Source organism: Symphalangus syndactylus, chromosome 13 (genome assembly GCF_028878055.3).
Source record: "Symphalangus syndactylus isolate Jambi chromosome 13, NHGRI_mSymSyn1-v2.1_pri, whole genome shotgun sequence".
Classification (NCBI taxonomy): Eukaryota; Metazoa; Chordata; class Mammalia; order Primates; family Hylobatidae; genus Symphalangus; species Symphalangus syndactylus.
The window spans coordinates 126,112,866-126,129,730 of NC_072435.2; the positions used below are offsets into that span (position 1 = coordinate 126,112,866).

The 16,865-nt window shown below is 53.3% G+C and overlaps 1 protein-coding gene across 18 annotated transcripts in view; it reads right to left on the reverse strand.

The window, feature by feature from the left end:
• The window catches only part of RIMBP2 (RIMS binding protein 2), a 400,662-nt gene that overhangs the window by 37,925 nt on the left and 345,872 nt on the right, over positions 1–16,865 (reverse strand). For all 18 annotated transcript variants that reach the window (XM_063615237.1, XM_063615236.1, XM_063615234.1 and 15 more), the window contains 5 exons: positions 14,622–15,434; positions 11,378–11,529; positions 9,874–10,323; positions 7,778–7,924; positions 1,310–1,468 (listed from right to left, as the gene is read on the reverse strand). In XM_063615237.1, coding sequence (XP_063471307.1) covers positions 1,310–1,468; positions 7,778–7,924; positions 9,874–10,323; positions 11,378–11,529; positions 14,622–15,434 — 1,721 coding nt within the window. The remainder of the gene's footprint in view (positions 1–1,309; positions 1,469–7,777; positions 7,925–9,873; positions 10,324–11,377; positions 11,530–14,621; positions 15,435–16,865) is intronic.

A 16,865-nucleotide genomic window follows, 5' to 3' on the forward strand; every position in this document is an offset into this window, starting at 1 on the left:
CACCGGGCCTGACCCATGGGCACTTTTTCGGAGCTCCTGGCTCTGGGGCACACAGAAGGGTCATGGGGTCAGACTGGACCACTCCGCAAAGGCCAGTGTGAACCTGCTCCGTGGCATCACCTGGGAGTGGGGACGGAGGAGCCGCCGGGGATAGCACGTGCTGCACCATGCAGGGTTTGCATAGGGATCTGGCATGTTCTTTGGTGATAGGACATCCCCAAGGCCCTGCCAGGGGCCTTTGCCAGGAGAACATAAGTCAGTCTTGTCTATGCAAGTAGTCACCGAGTCGGCAGGCCAGATTTGGATGAGCCTTCTGTCCACCATTCAAAATGCACGCCCTGTGTTCCTGGAGAAAGCAGTGCTGGGAAGCTTCTTCCCGCGGGATTTTCCTCTCCAAGGCCTTTTTCATTTGGAAAACCCACAAAGCTCCTACCAATGGCTTGCCTTTGTCTGTCTCCCCATTAGGTTGGGACCTGCAGAGGGCACCCCTCGGCCTAGCACAGGGCCTGGTGCATAGAGCTGGTCATCCCGCACTGCCCTGCAGAGCACATGAACGCGGGAGTCGGACGCACTGGCCAGCGACCGCAGCAGCAGTGACAAACATCTCCCCAAGGCCAGGACCGAGGGGAAGCCACGTGGATGGGAGACCCACCCTCCTTGGCTCTAGGCTGCCTCGAGCTCAATATTCCTGCAGGTAACCTCCCGTCGACCCCTTGCTGATGGCCTCTGCCAGAGCAGAAGGGAGAGGGTCTAGCGGGAGGTGGTCTGAGCAGGTGCATGGAGCCTCCAGCCTGTCTGTGAGGCTGGTGTGATCAGATGTGGGACACCCATCTCCTCCGACCTCACTGTGCTTGACCCCTGCCCACCGCCAGACAGGGCCACCATAGTGCCCTCCTTTAAGGAGCTCCCTGCTGACCACACCGTCCTGGCCTCCGCTTTAGATTTAGAGGCTGATGCACGCTCTCTTGGCTGCCAATTCTCTTGAGATGAGACTTAAGGCTGCGGAGGGGGGTCTTCTTTGTTCTATTCCCCCCACTTCAGTTCCTGGCACAGAGCTGGGTGCCCCTGGAGGGTGCCAAATGGATTCCTCTAAACTCCTTTACCCAGACCTTTTGGCCAAGAACAAGACAGGAGTGTAGGTAATTCCCGAATGCAGATTCAATAGTGAGAAAGAAGCGAATCCAAATCCGAGGGCTACTGGTTGTAGGGCAAGGCCCCTCTGGAGCCTGCCTCACCAGCCCCAGCAAAGGGACGTGGATGGAGCTACTCTGGGGACAGAGTGCAGGGTCCCCCTTCCCCAGCCACTCACCTTGAGGGCATTGTGGGATGTGCCGCTGGGCCGCCTCCTTCCTCCGTCTTCCAGCTGCATTTCAGAATACAGCTCCTCCTCGTCCTCCTCCATGATGTCTGAGAGGTCAGACCCCCGGCTGCTCTCCGTGTGGTACTCGTCTCCATGGCAGCAGTGTGGCTGGGGGCCAAGAAAAAGGGCTACTGAGCGGTGGCTCCTCCCGCATCCTACAAGAGGCCACATTGAGCTTGCCAACCCTTTCCCTGCTTTGCCCACTCGCGGGGCTCACAGGCCTAGACACGGGCACAGGGTGTGTGTTACTCGTTCTGGAAAGTGAGGCTGGAGAGAGGACACACCCACTCTGTCTGTTGAAGTGGCACAGACGGGATCAGCGCAGGTCTCTCAGCTCCAACGGGTCCAGAAACACCTGAGCTCTGGACAAGACAGAAAACCCACTGGGGCTTACAAGACACACAGGCAGAATGTCCATTTCTGGGCATCCTCAGCTTCTCCAACTTATTGGCTGGACAAAGGCTCCAAACTCTGGTGACAGTGGGGATGAGTGCACACCAGGTGTACACCGGATCCAGCATTGTGTCAGAGGAGCAGGGGGATCGTGGTAAGGTGAGGTGTATATGTACCATAAAAAGACACTTAGGCCGGGCGCAGTGGCTCACGCCTGTAATCCCAGCACTTGGGGAGGCCGAGGTGGGCAGATCATGAGGTCGGGAGATCGAGACCATCCTGGCTAACACGGTGAAACCCTGTCTCTACTAAAAATACAAAAAATTAGCTGGGCGTGGTGGCGGGCGCCTGTAGTCCCAGCTACTCGGGAGGCTGAGGCAGGAGAATGGTGTGAACCCAGGAGGCAGAGCTTGCAGTGAGCCGAGATTGTGCCACTGCACTCCAGCCTGGGTGACAGAGCGAGACTCCGTCTCACAAAAAAAAAAATAAATAAATAAAAATAAAAGACGCTTAGGTTTTTAAAACATGCCACGTTGTCTAATACACACGCGCAGACATTGGCAGACAGCCTGGCCTGGCAGGAGATGGAGCCGCCGCACAGACTGTGCTTAATCCAGGCCCAGCTCAGCCTCAGCATGAGATGAAGACTGTGCAGATAGTAGGGGCGCTGGGCAGAGGCTGCCGACAGCATAAAGACTTTAACAAAAAAGTGTGTTTAAATGAAGAGGCTACCTGGTAACATGCCAGCTTGGAGACGGCGACAGCCCTGGTGGTCTCTCCCAGTGATGGTGCCAGCAGCAGCTGCTGGGTTTCCACTCACAGAGAAAGCACCTGGTCACGTGGTAATGGTATTCAAAGCAAAGTAATCCTTCGACAACTCAGACTACACGTTCTGATGCACTCAGATTGATGAATGCAATACATCCACAAAGATATTCTGTTTTTGCTACATGGTATCAATTAAGAACAGTTTATTTTGCGGCGGTGTGGCAAGACAAAGGTATTCAATAGCATTCTGTGACGTAGTTATCTAAAAAAAAAATCTGGTTTCAATCACTAACCTAGATGAAGATGTGTATACATTGGCGTCACGGTCAGTTCCTGGCCTGCTGAGGGAGGCTGCGTGGCGCTGCGGGTGGAAGGTTCCCTGCCCCAAGCCCGTGAGAGGGAGGATGGGAAGGGCCTCGGCCGGGCAGTCTGCAACACCAGCCTCTCAGCTGCGCCAGCCCTAATGCTTCCAACCAGGCTCCAAGCGGAAGGCATGAAAGCGAACTGGGTTTAAATGGATTAAAAAGGTGAGTCTGGGTCTAACGAGGCCCTCCCAAGGCCCCCAGGGAGGGACTTCCTGCACCACCGCACAGTCTCACTTTATTCAACTGCAGCAGCGAGCTAGGGGTCAACTCCTGGGATGGAAGGAGGTGTCTGGCATTCGCCAGATGCTTGAGGTCAGCCCTCTCTCCATTCTTGGAATAGTGTTCTAAGCAAAGTCACCAGCATTTCAGTGAGATGTCTAGTGACTGGCCAAAGGCGCTCAGCAAGTAAACGATAGGGCTGGGACCAGGGTCCAGGTCTGCCCTTGCCTCTGCTGACAGAGAACATGACCTTAGACACTCTACTTGGCGGATGCCTTCTCCTAGGGGGACACGCAGCTTTACCCTCCAGTCCTCAGTGGAGAATGCCAGCAGGCAGATGGCCCTCCCTGGGGATAGGGGAGATGCTGAGCCCCACATCCAGCAGGCCTGTGGCTATAAATTTCACTTATAAAGAGGCTGAGGTAAAGCCTCCACGAGACAGGATTTGGATCATCACTATAGCAAACGTCAGTCTTATCATTCGGCAAACCACCTTTCCTCTCGCCAAACTAAAACCTGCAAATTCCTCTTACAAGCCTCTTTCTTTAGATTTAATAAGGGTACAGACTTTGGTTACATGCAGAGCACGTTCCGGGGGCCTGGTGTTCAGCATGAGCGATGACGGATGTGCTAATTAACTTGACTGGGACGGTCTTTTTTTTTTTTTTGAGATGGAGTCTCACCCTGTTGCCCAGACTGGAGTGCGGTATCACCATCTCGGTTCACTGCAACCTCCACCTCCCAGGTTCAAGCAATTCTCGTGCCTCAGCCTCCTGAGTAGCTGGGATTACAGGCACCTGCCACCACACCCGGCTAATTTTTATATTTTTAGTGGAGATGGGGTTTCACCATGTTGGCCAGGCTGGTCTCAAACTCCTGACCTCAAGTGATCCACCTGCCTTGGCCTCCCAAAGTGCTGGGAATACAGGCTTGAGCCACCATGCTCAGCCATGCATGACAGTCTTTACACAATGTGTACCCACATCCAGTCATCAAGATGTACACCTGGAACATAGACAATCTTTGTCAATGAAATACTTCTAAAAATAGATAACTAAAGATATTATTTATTGGTACGGTGAGCATTTCTCATTGTGGACTTAATGAAAATGCATTTGTAATATTGGGAGAATGGAGGTGATTTTTTCAGAGCAAATGTCCCAGCTACTCTCAGCCTCCCTTCTTTCATTCATTCATTCAACAAACGTTCACTGAGCACCTACTATGTGTGAAATGCTAGAGATACCGTAGTCAACTAAAAGTGGAGGCTTCCGCTCGCTAAAACGTCAGTGTCTTGGAGCAGATGGGATAGCACCAAGGGGTAAGGGCTCATGTGACGGGGCAGGCAGCGTGGGAAGTGGTCAGGGAATGCTTCCCGGATTGTAGAGCTGGCAGTCTGTGCACCAGCTCAATGTCAGTCACTCCCTACCACTGTCATGATGCATCACCTAGCCAGACGCCATCTGTATGATTAATGAATGTATTCTTTGACTTGAATCAATATTTAATGTTACTTTTAAAAAAAAAACTCAACTGTAAATGGAAAATAAGTATCACTTGTCATCTAAATGAATACAACATAAAACAATGCTGCTAAATATTAATGCTCTTTAAATTTTAATAGAAACAGACCTGTTTGCTCTGTTAAAAAAGAAAACAAGCGGGAAAACATGTGAATAGCATGCTTGGCCACACAGACTTCCTCGGCAGTCTCATCAGAAGGAGGGGAGGCCCTCGGAAGTGCAGAGCTGTGTTTCTGCCGCTGCTTCTACTCTTCCCTAGAAAAGTCATCTCTTGTAGCAGGTGTGGTCATCCAGAGCTGGGCGTCAGCACTGGTGGTCATCAGCCACGTGTGGCTGTTTACATGTAAACTAATTAGAATATAAACTAATCTGGAACTAACTTTATAGAAGTAAAATTTCAGGGCCTCAGTCACACTCAGCCCCAGGTGGCCACATGTCAAGGGCTCTGTGGCCACCTGGGGCTGTGGCTGCCATAAGACAGCGCTGAATGCCGATCTCAAAAAGCAGTGGGGGTGTGGGTCCCACACCCGGAGAACAAGTGCTCCAGCCTTTCTTCTGGGTTTATAACCTGAGCAGATTGCAGGGAAGGTAATGATTCACTCCTGGATAGGTGGGGAAAACATGGCACATTGGGAAAGGCATGGAAACAGGTCGTCTGCAGACCTCAGTTCAATCTAATTCCAGCTCTGTTAGAAGACCATCTGCATAATCATGAACAAAAATTCTCAATTCTGTGGGCCGCAGTTTCCCTGTATATAAAAAATAAGAGCTCACATTTACTGAGCACTTACTACGTGCCAGTTGCGTTTTGCGTGTCATGTAATACACAGAAAGCCTCATAAAACCTGTGCTATCGTGGCAGGTGTTGCTGGCTCGACATTTGCTACGGACTAAGTTGTATTTCCCCACCCCGCCCTATTCAGAAACCTTAACCACCAAGGTGGCTTTATTTGGAGATAGGCTAAAGAGGTGATTAAGATTAAATGACATCATGATGGCAGGGCTCTATTCCAATAGGACTGTTTTCCTTATAAAAAGAGGACAAGATACCAGGGATGTACAGACAAAAGGCCACGTGAGGACTCACGGAGAAGGCACCATCTGCAGGCCTCGGGGAGGCCTCAGGGGAAACCAGCCCTGCTGATGCCTCAGCCCTGGACTTCCAGCCCCCAGCACTGTGAGAAACAGACTTCTGTCGTTTGAGCCACCTGATCTATGGTATTCTGTGATGGCAGCCCCAGCAGACCAGTACAACAGTCAACAGAAATCCTATATCCAGAACTCACCCAGGCCCAGCACCAAGAGAATGAATCATCTGTGACCCAAGAGACCAAAACAGATACCTCTTTCTCAACTGAGATGGCCCCTAAGGTTAGGGAAATCAAAGGTACCTGGGGCTGAGGGGTCAAGGCCTGGCTGGCATGGCTGCTCTTTAAATTCCTACGCTGCAAGAAAACCCACACTCTTACTAAACTCCACAACAACAGGCGCTATGGGACTCCTCCTAACTCTCATTTACAACCCAGAACACGCAACTCCAACTGGGCAGAGGGCCGGCCTCACACACACTCTTTTCTGATAAGCGACTGTAGACATTAAGCCAGTTTCAGCTTAAAGAGGCTTAAGCCCATTTTAGCTTAGGCTTTGAGCCTGGGGTTTACCTTTTGATGCAAAGAGCCAATTCCACCTCATTCTAACACTAAAACCCCTCCCCATGTGTGGTGCACAAGGAGGATGCTACAGATATGTCTACTCACTGCGTGTGCGTGTGACCCCTCTCGGATGGACAGCTTTTCCCCAACCTGAATGCATATGGTTCTGTGTAATGTGGACCCTGTGAGGCATAAAAACCACCCTGCCCTTCCCTCTTCAGAGAGAGCACCCTCAGCACACGCCAGAGCCTCTCTCTTCCTGGTCTGCAAACTGATGTCACCAATAAAGCTCTCCTTTCTACCACTGAGCCTTCCTGGTGGGCTTCTGGATGACACATCACTGATAAGCCATTCACTGGAATCCGGTTCCTGCCTGTGTAGTGGCCATGTGACCTCAGTCTGCTCAGCGAGATGTCATGGAAAGTCTGACTGGAAGGAAGTCTGGCTTCCACCCATCCCTTTTTTCCTTCTTGGGGTGCTCTCATAGGAGGGTGTGATTATTGGAGCTATGGCAGCCACTTTGTGACCACGAGAGAAAGGCCAAGAGAATGGAAGAGATGGAACCCAGACCCATGACACACTGAGAGCCAAAAATCCACCTCGCAGCCTCTACTGCAGACTCCCTGTGATGTGGGGTAATTAAACGTCTTTGTCGTCTTAGCCGTGACTAGTTGGACATTCCATTTCTGAATGATTTGGATCCTCCAGATGAAGACCATGACATCATGGCTGGAGGAATCGGGGGACTTGCCCACTTGTGGTCTGTAACCAGCTCGGATGTAAACCCAGGCCTGAGAGATGCCAGTCCCCCTCTCCGGGTATGGGCTGTTTTGCTGTGGGAGTGGGTTCAGAGGATACTGTGTGATCTGATATCTGCAGTGTCTTTGAACTCCCATGATTTAGCATTCCCCAGGCCCTCGGTTATTTCCAGTCCCTCCTGTTGTCCAAGTTTTGTTCTTTACAGCATCCGAGGGCACTTCCATTAGAAAATGCGTGATCGGAAATTAGACAGAAACCCCAAACTGGCCGAATGTCTTCCTCATGAGCCCGGCTCTGCCGTTTTGCTGTTCTGAAGGACGAACACTGACTGTGTTATTTTTGTCTCCCATGATGCCTCCCTAGCCCACAGATGGCCAACAGACATCTGCGCAGTTAACCGAGGTGAATGAGCGAATGGCGGGTCCTGCCTGAACTGAGCCTAACCCTACCCGGACCCGCAAAACCACCCCCATGACCGCATACTGAGATGGTGCAGTGGGGGAGGGTGGAAGCCCTGCACTTCGACTGTTTCAACTATCCCCAATGAGGGTATGTGACAGGCATCATGAAACCTAAACTTTGGAAATCTAGCATGACTTGGGACCCCAGCTGGGTGTCTCTATCTCTCTCAGGGACCCAAGGGTAGCGGGGAAATTGCCCGTGTCTCTTGATCTCCACGGGGCCTGCTCCGAGCCTGTGCCCACCCGGAGGATGGCATGGGGCCTGGCCTGCACTCACCTGCTTGCCGAATTCAGAGCCTTTCAGGAAGTCATCCACCGAGGCGCCCCTCCTCTTGAAGTCTGGAGAGTCGTAGGCGTCCTCCTCGTCCGAGGCTGCGTACTGCCCCGCGCTGCTTCTCTCTAGGAAGACGCTCCTTTTCTCTAACTTGGAAAGAGAAAGGAGGCACGGGGGTGAGACAGGGCCACCTTCAGCCACACTTAGCCCCACCCGCACTCGCCAAACCTTCAGCCCCTCAGAGCCTGGCCAGGCACCCCCCGACACTGCTCTGGGCCCCGCTCTGCCACCCTCTCGCTGCCCCAGACCCACCAGAATCTTTTTTTTTTTTTTTTTTTTGAGACAGTCTCACTCTGTCGCCCAGGCTGGAGTGCAGTGGCGTGATCATAGCTCACTGAAACCTCTGTCTCCCAGGGTCAAGCTATTCTCCTGCCTCAGCCTCCGGAGTAGCTGGGACTACAGGCGCACACCACCATGCCTGGCTAATTTTTGTATTTTTAGTAGAGACGGGGTTTCACTGTGTTGGCCAGGCTGGTCTCAAACTCCTGAGCTCACGTGATCTGCCTGCTTCGGCCTCCCAAAGTGCTGGGATTACAGGCATGAGCCACCGTGTCCGGCCTCTTTTTAACCTTTGAGGTAACATTTGGATACACAGATGACCCCTCATTCCCTCCATTGGTCCCCTCTGCCCAGCTTTTATTAATACTTTGATCAATTCACATTTGTCTGAAACATAGGACTTGGAAGTATTTGCTTTCTCTCCTGCCCTAGGCTTCCCTGCCCTCACAGCCTTCTTGGGGGAGCAAGAGTGGAGCTGCATCCCACAGGGCAGCTGCCACCCTCTCCTGCCCACGGCCTCCCCAGAAGCACCACCTCCCAAGCTCGGGGCCTGGGCTCCTGCCTGTGAGCCCATCAGAGCCATGGTGAATTCACATATTCTGAAGGGTTTCCTTTACAGAAAGGCCACACATGCATGTTTAGTATTTTTTATTAGTGGCCAATGTTGAATGGATTAGGAAGTTTCACAGAAGATTTCCAGTTTTTCAAGAGGTGCTGAGGCGCTGCCAGGGCAGGTCCACTCAGGAGGACAGGGTGTGGGCAGAAGGTGGCTCCCTGTCCCGTGTCACCATCATCCTTTCTGTCCTCCTAGACAGTGCTCAGCACCGACCTCTCAGGGTGCGTGCCCCGCCTCAGTTTCCCTGGCCTGGCCCCCAGCCCAGAGGAACGCTCACAGGAGGACAGTGTAGGGTCCCGGTGAGACCCCACAGGCTGACCCAGCAGGGCCGAGGGCCCTGACCAGGGCTGTGCTGCCACCTCAGGTGGAAACGGGCTCAACACAACGGGAGAAAAAGAGAGCGGGTTCTGGGTAGGGGTGCGGGCACACTGTCTGGCTCCCAGCCCCGCATCTCCTCCCCCAACCCTGCACGGGAGGCATTATTCTGCAGGCGATTTCTCAAAAATGCAGGTCCCGTTGCATGTATCCTCCGGAACGTGCCCTACCACGATCCAAATGTTCTCTCCTGGACCCGGGAAAGTTCAGTTAGCAGGCATGCAAATATGCACGCAGGGACCCATATGCCCATATGCGTTTCTACACATAGGTATAGATGTGTATACGTGAGGATGCATACAGATATGTGTATCGTATGGGTGCATGTCCATATGTGTATAGACACATGTCCGTGTGTGTGTGTATATTTACATACACACACACAGAACCTAGGACTCTGCAGCCAGCCAAACCAGGAAGAGGCTGGTTCAGGAAAGTGGGTCCTGGCCAACTTCCACCGGACAACTCTCAGACCCCCTGTCACACACCAAGGCCCTGTCTGGATTTGTCTGAGCCTGCTTTCTACGCCAGGCAAGTGCCTGCCATTTCCTTAGTTATGTGGCTACATATTAGTAAATAAAAAACACCATTTAACTCAATCAGGAACAGGCACATGACAGAGTCCACCAGCAAAGCTGTGGGCTGAGCGTGGCCCCCCTCCCTGCAAGCTGGGATGCGGGTCCCCCTCCACGGGCTGGGGAGATTACGGGGCCTCGTCCCGTAGGGCTCAGGGACTGAGGAGCCACCGAGGTGGGTGCCCCAGCCTTACCCTGCTGCTCTCGGCCACCCTCTGCGCGGCCTCCCGGGCCATGGCCTTGGCGACGGTGGTGGACACTGGGGTGCCCTGTGGCTGCGGCAGGATGCGGCTGGGTGAGGGCGACCGCCTTCCGGGGCCCGCGGGCGGCTCCAGTGTGTGCCCATGCACAGGGCCAGGTGCACGGCTGTGCTCCCAGGCCTCGTCCATCCTGGCATGGGGACCCAGGTGCTCGTCTTTGGTTTCGGGGACTCCAGAACTTGCTAATGGCTTTGATTGGGGTGCAGGTCTCGGGTGGGGGGTAGGAGGCACCAGGAGTTCGGGGGGAACGGCAGCAACTGCAGAGTCCACGGACTCGCCCTGGGCGGAGAGGGTCCGCACGGTCACGCCCTTAGCCTCCAGGCTCCGCAGCCGCACGAGCTCCACGGCCGTGCTGTCTGCCGTGGGGAAGATGACTTCAGCCACCTGTGGACAAGCAGAGCTGGCTTGCGGGCTGCCCGAGATGAGCCCCGCGGTCCCGCACGGGGAGCCGGCCAGTCCTCTGCCCAGATGCCCGGTGCAAAGGACCACGCCCAGCGACCTCGGACTCCAACCACCCGCCAGGTATGGAAGCTCCAGGAAGTCTTGCTGGGAGGGGGCGGGGCAGGTTCACAGACCTCAGGCCCCAGGACCCAATCAGTGGTAGGGGGTTCCGTCAGGCCAGTGACGTCAACCGTTTATCTCCCATCCTCTGGAGCCATTCTGAGTAGATGCAGCGGCCAGAGAGGGGAGTGAGTGTCAGGTTTATTACTGCCACAGCTGGAGGGAAGAGAGGGGCTCAGGCAGAGGCCAATGTGGGCTTCTGACTGCTGGGAGAGAGGCCAGGGCCCATGCCGGGGGCTTCCAGCCTCAGAGCACAGGAGTCTGCAGGAAGCAGCTCAGGCAGACGCACTGCCTCTGTTTCCAAGTCGCCCCTGCTCCTGCAGGGTGGAGCTGGGGACGGTGAGTAGCAGCTGCTTTCCCAAGCCCTCCCTGAGGGCAGACACTTCTACTTCACCCCAGGCAGGGATAGGGGGCTGGTGTCCTTGGTTCCCTACACCAGGCACCAGGGATATACCCATTTCTTGGAGTCAAGGCCTGGTCACCTGTTAATGTGCAGACCCAGCAGTATTTTAAAGGCGGGACGCGCCTTCAGCCATGGGTATCATCTTGCTAAGACTCAGTTTGTTGAAATTAATAAGGCGGTCATCAATCAAGAATGTTCTGATACCCTTTCTGGCCCTTGCATTTTTAATCCGGGGCAGAGCAGGGCAGGCAATGAGTGAGGGGAGCGGGGTGGGGGGAGTGCTGGAAATGAGGAAGGGGCCCTGGGGTGGGGTGGGTGGTGCTTAGTGCACGCTGATGGAGTCTTCGTGGTTGAGGGTGCCTCCAGTGATCAGGGCTGGAAGGGTAGACCCTGCCTCCTCCACTGAGCAAATACCGGGCCAGTCCCTGCTGCGTTAGAGCCTAACAAAGGCCCCCCCACCCAACGAAAACTCACCCTCTGCCCTTTGGCATACACGCCATAGCCGGTGACGTTTGCGCCGTTGGACAGCCCGGTGGGCGTCAGCACAGGTGGTCTCCAGGAGACCCGGATGGTGGCGGGGGTCACCCCAGCCTGGACGGTGACATCTTGTGGGGGTGCTGGGGGTCCTGGGAGGGGACAGAAGGGAACGGAGGTGTTCAGGGCCCGGCCCTGGCAGGTGAGCCGTGACTGGACCCTGCCCACCTCACCTGGAAACGAGATCATTCGGTAAAGTCGCCAGGGAAAAAGAGAAGACAGTGTTGAAAGCACATCAGAAACTGTGGTGAGGTGGGAGGGTGGGGCCAGGGTATAGTCAGGTACCAGGATGCACAGCTGCCCTTTTCCTTTAAATTCGGCATTTAGTCCCCATCTTCTGGGAAATGCAAACCTAAACTGTCTGTGGAACCATCTCCTTACCCGTCCTCTGTCTCTGTGACCCGGCAGAGCTACCTCTGTCCAGGGGTCTCAGGCCTGGCCAGGCAGCCACACGATTAGCTCAGAGAGGGGCCAACGAGATGCCGGCGTTTGGGAGATCAAATGGAAGAGAGATCTTGGCAGAAGGCAATCCCCCCATTCCCCTGCCCACCCCTTGTCCTCTCACCTTTTCTTGTCTCTTTTCTCTCCCTCTACCCTCTGGCTGGACCTCATATTCCCCATCTTACCACCCCACGAAATTGAGCAAAACTGAGAGATGAAGAGAGCAGGTCTGATGACATCGTTGAACCTGAGAATCCATTTCTGCGTGTGTACATGTGTGTGTGCAAATGTGTATGTATGGGTGTATGTGTGTAATGTGTGCATATATGTGTATATGTGGGTGTGTATGTAGATGTATATGTACATGTGTATGTATGTACATGTGTGTGCATGTATGTATATGTGGGTGTATGTGTGTGTGGGTGTGTATAGATGTGTGTAAGTGTATGTATGTGTGTAGATGTGTGGGCATGTGTATGTGTGTGGGTGTATGTGGACGCATGTGTATGTATATATGTGTATATGGGTATATGTGTATGTGGGTGTGTATGTGTGGGTGTGTGTGTATGTATAAGTGTGTATGTTTTTTTTTGTGTGTGTGTGTATATATGTGTGCGTGTCTGTGGGTGGGTGTGTGTGGGTGTATGTGGGTCTGTAGGGGTGTCAGTGGGGGTGTCCATGGGTGTGTGTATATGTATTTGTGTATGTGAGTCTGTGGGGGTATGTGTGTGGGGGTGTGTTTTTGTGTATGTGGGTCTGTGGGGGTATGTGTGTGGGGGTGTGTTTTTGTGTATGTGGGTCTGTGGGGGTATGTGTGTGGGGGTGTGTTTTTGTGTATGTGGGTCTGTGGGGGTGTCTGTGGGTGTGTGTGTGGGGGGGGCGTATGTGTTTTTTTGTGTGTGGGGGGTGTATGTGTTTTTGTGTATGTGGGTCTGTAGGGGTGTTGGGGGTGTCTGTGGGTGTGTGTATGTGTATTTGTGTATGTGGGTCTGTGGAGGTGTCTGTGTGTGTGTATATGGGTATGTGTATGTATATCTGTCTATGTGGGTCTATGGGGGTGTCTGTGGGTGTGTGTATATGTATTCATGTATGTGGGTCTATGGGGATGTGTGTGTTTATGTGGGGTGTGTGTGAGTATAAGCACATCCGTATCTCCCACCAGCTGTGTTACTCTGAAGAACACCAACCTTGCACCACCATCCCCGGGCATGGCTAACCCTGGCCATACCCAAGACCATGGGGGGATGATACATGGGGTGTGGTTGGGGCATGAATTCTGAGAAATGCCGACCTACATGTGATTGTCCCAACTACACCCTCTTCCTCCAACACAGACATGTCCCTCCAGTTTACTTCCCACTCTGAGACCTCATTCCCAGTCACTGGGGTGAGCCTGGGGCCCCTCCTCTACCTGACTCTCTCCATCTCAAAGTTAGCGTCCAGGAGAGCCTTTCCTGAAGGCCCCGAGAGATGTGCCCTTCACCTCCTAACTCCCCACGGAGTGTCCGTGTCTGGTGTTTCTCTTTCTTCACCCCCAGCACTCATCGGAAGGCATCGCGGGAGGCGTCAGTGAAAAGCGGGTGGCCTCATTATCCCAGCATTCTTGATCAATGCCGGGCAGTTGGGGAGGAAATAAAATGTCGTCGTGTAACACAGATGAACTGACCCTGCCTACGCTAGCTGCTACCTGGACGTGCTGTCCCCCCTCAGGCAGCATCTGTCCCACCTACTCCTGACACTACTGCTGGGTCAGGCTCTAGCTGACCAAAGGTTTCATGAATACCAGAGTGGGCAATGGAGGCCTCCGGAGGTTGGGGTGCTGGCTGCCCAGTAACTCAGCAGCACTGGGACCCTGGCGAGTTAGAGAGCGAGAAGATGAAGGAGGTGTCCACACTCACCCCACCTCCCTACCATCTCCCCAGGAAAGGAAGGGGGCACATCACACTCCCCGTTTGAGCGGAGAGAGCAGAAAAGAACACTGGAGTTTACATCGCAGTGGAAATAGCTTCTGTGATGAAACCACATCTTTTATACAAGCCACGTATGTGTGCTTAGTGGCTCGCGCCTGTAATCCCAACACTTTGAGAGGCTGAGGCAGGCAGATCACGAGGTCAGGAGTTTGAGACGAGCCTGACCAACATGGTGAAACCCTGTCTCTACTAAAAATATAAAAATTAGCTGAGCATGGTAGCGGGTGCCTATAATCCCAGCTACTCAGGAGGCTGAGGCAGGAGAATCGCTTGAAATCGGGAGGCAGAGGTTGCAGTGAGCTGAGATTGCACCACTGCACTCCAACCTGGGTGACATAGCGAGACTCCATCTCAAATAATAATAATAGTAATAATTTCCAAGGACGAGAAAGAAGGAATGATTCTGAGAGGCGTGTAAGCACTTCCAGGCACTATCCAACTCAATGAGTATGTGTCCAGAGGTGCATGTGACACGGAAGACGTAACCATGTCCCCTGGGGGGACTCACTTCCCTCCTGTCTTTTGTAGGATGAGCCTCTTGCTGATGCAAGTGTTCAAAGAAAAACTGCCAACATGGTCCCTGACATGGTCCAAGGACTCTTGCGCACACGCACACACGTTCTGTGCTTCTCGGGTGACCTAAGGGATTTTCCGGGGTCATGCTGTCAGGATGGGGATTCCTGCTTCTGCCTGCCCCACTTTCCCTCCCCATGAGCAGGGTGACATCCTGGCGTTCTTGCCCTGGGGGACCCGCGGAAGGACACAGGGCTCACCTGCAGGCAACGTGGAGAACTCCACAAAGGCCTCCTTCTTCTCCCTTTGCTCCAGCGGGAGCTGCCACGGCATCTGGTGGGGTTTGGCCAGAACCTTCACCTTATAGGCCATGTTGGGCCTGAGATTGAAGAACTGGTACTTGTACCTGGCGGCCTTGACGATGTCAAACTCCTCCTCGTTGAGGAAGATGACGTGGCTGTAGTTGCTGTTGGTGGGCAGCCAGGAGAGCTGGGCGGAGATCTGTGTGATGTTGTCCACCCGCAGGTGGGAGGGGGCCACCACCACGTCCTTGCCCACCAGCAGCGTGCACTGCAGCTCATCCGAGCTGCCCCTGCTGGTGACACACTGCACGGAGATGCGGTAGGTGCAGGCAGCCATGTTGAGCTTCTCGATGAGGGCTTTAGTTCTGCTCCCCAGAGTGAGGTTCATGCGCGTCTCCTTGTCCACCAGGACGTTGTAGCTGCTCACCGTTCCCCATCCTGGTGGCACCGCTGGGGGCTCCCAGCCCACAATAACACTTTTGGCGAGTTGTTTGATGAGGGTGATTTTTCTAGGGTAAGGCACGATGTCTTCTCCGATGTCATCGATGTTCACATCCAGGGTCCCAGCACTGTTGTCGGTGATGCCCGCATCTATGTGGGTCGGGGAGTGGAGGTCCAGGATGTGCTCTCCCTCCAGGCCAATGCCGGAATGGTTGATGAAGTTCTGATCCTGCTCGTTCCCCAGCGTGCTTGCCAACCGCGACTCGTTGTCCTGCACAAAGTCCACGAAGTTGGAGGGCACCAGACCCCTCTGGCCATCGAGGAGCTCTCCTGTTGGGTACAAGGACAGAGTTATCACCCAGCCAACACAGCAGGGGCCCCGAGGCCCCCAGCGCACTCCCACCTCCCCCATCAGGACCGTAAGGCGGAGCAACAGGGTTGCCCTGGGGCTCCCGCACTGTTCCCAGGAGTCCATGCTGGGGCCAGCTCCACACCCAACATCTAAAGAGCCAGCTCCTCCGTCCCCATGGCCCAGTCTTCTTTTCTCCATGATACTTATCGCAACCTGAAACCGTTATGTTTGTGTATCCATGTACATACACTGACTACCCCCTCCCAACATGAACAACACTCGGGGACAGCAGGGACCTCACGACTATTGAATGCCCAGCCCTAGTGACAGCTGGCCCACAACAGTGCACAGGAAAGATTTGTTAGAAGGACAAGTCAGTCAAATCAGTGCCTTTGAAGATTAAGAAAATAAACATCTTGCTATGACTTTTGATTGAGTGTAAGAATTAAAAGGTGATTTCCTGTCCCCCTTGAAAAGCACTGGGCACATCTTAATGAATCCACAATGTGTCCAATTTGATGTGACACAGAACTATCAATTTGGTGTCAGAACCACAAGTTGAGTGGCAAAAAAAAAAAAAAAAAGTCAAAGTAGCTCTTGTGGCTAAGAGTGGATGTAGTGGGGACCACCGTATTTTGTGAAAGTCTAACTTCTATGTGCTTTCTTCATTAGTAGGGCTCACGAGGCTGCTAACAGCAGATGGCCAGAAAATGGAGAAGCGTTCAGAGCTTCAAAGATGAGGCAGTTTGGGTAATCTTCCAGCACAGACCCAGAATGGACCGTTTCCACCAATTCATCACAAGGTACCCACAGACCCACAGAGAGGGGCTGGGAAATGCTGAGCACTGGATTCTGTGCCCAAAAGACTCCCTGCCTCAGGGGAGCATGTGACGTGTTGTGGCCCAGGGGAAGACATGTCAACCATTGAATTAGTCCTGGATGCTAATAAAATAAATAAGAAGGACTTGGATTCTGTTCTAAACCTCCACCTAGGGTGCAGGTCTGCAGGAGCCAATCCTTTGCACTGAGGATACACTATTTAAAAATCCTTAGTTTGGCACAGGAGGAGATGGTGGTGATGACGATGATGGTGGCGGTGATGATGGTGGTGGTGATGGTTATGAAGATGATTATAATGGTGGTGGTGATGGTGATAGCTACTATTTATTGAACAATTACTATGTGCTAAGCTCTATCCTAAGACCTTCATATCTATTACCTCATTTATCCTCACAGACCCTCTATGAGGTGAGTACTATTACTGTCTCCATTCTATAGCAGAGAAAGCTGAGGCACAGCGAGGTGAAGGAAGTTTCCTGCTGTCACACAGACAATGGAGCCCTGAGTTTTGATCCCTGCCTGCAAAGAGGCTCCTGGAACGCTTCTGTGGGCTCCATGTGTGGTGAGAA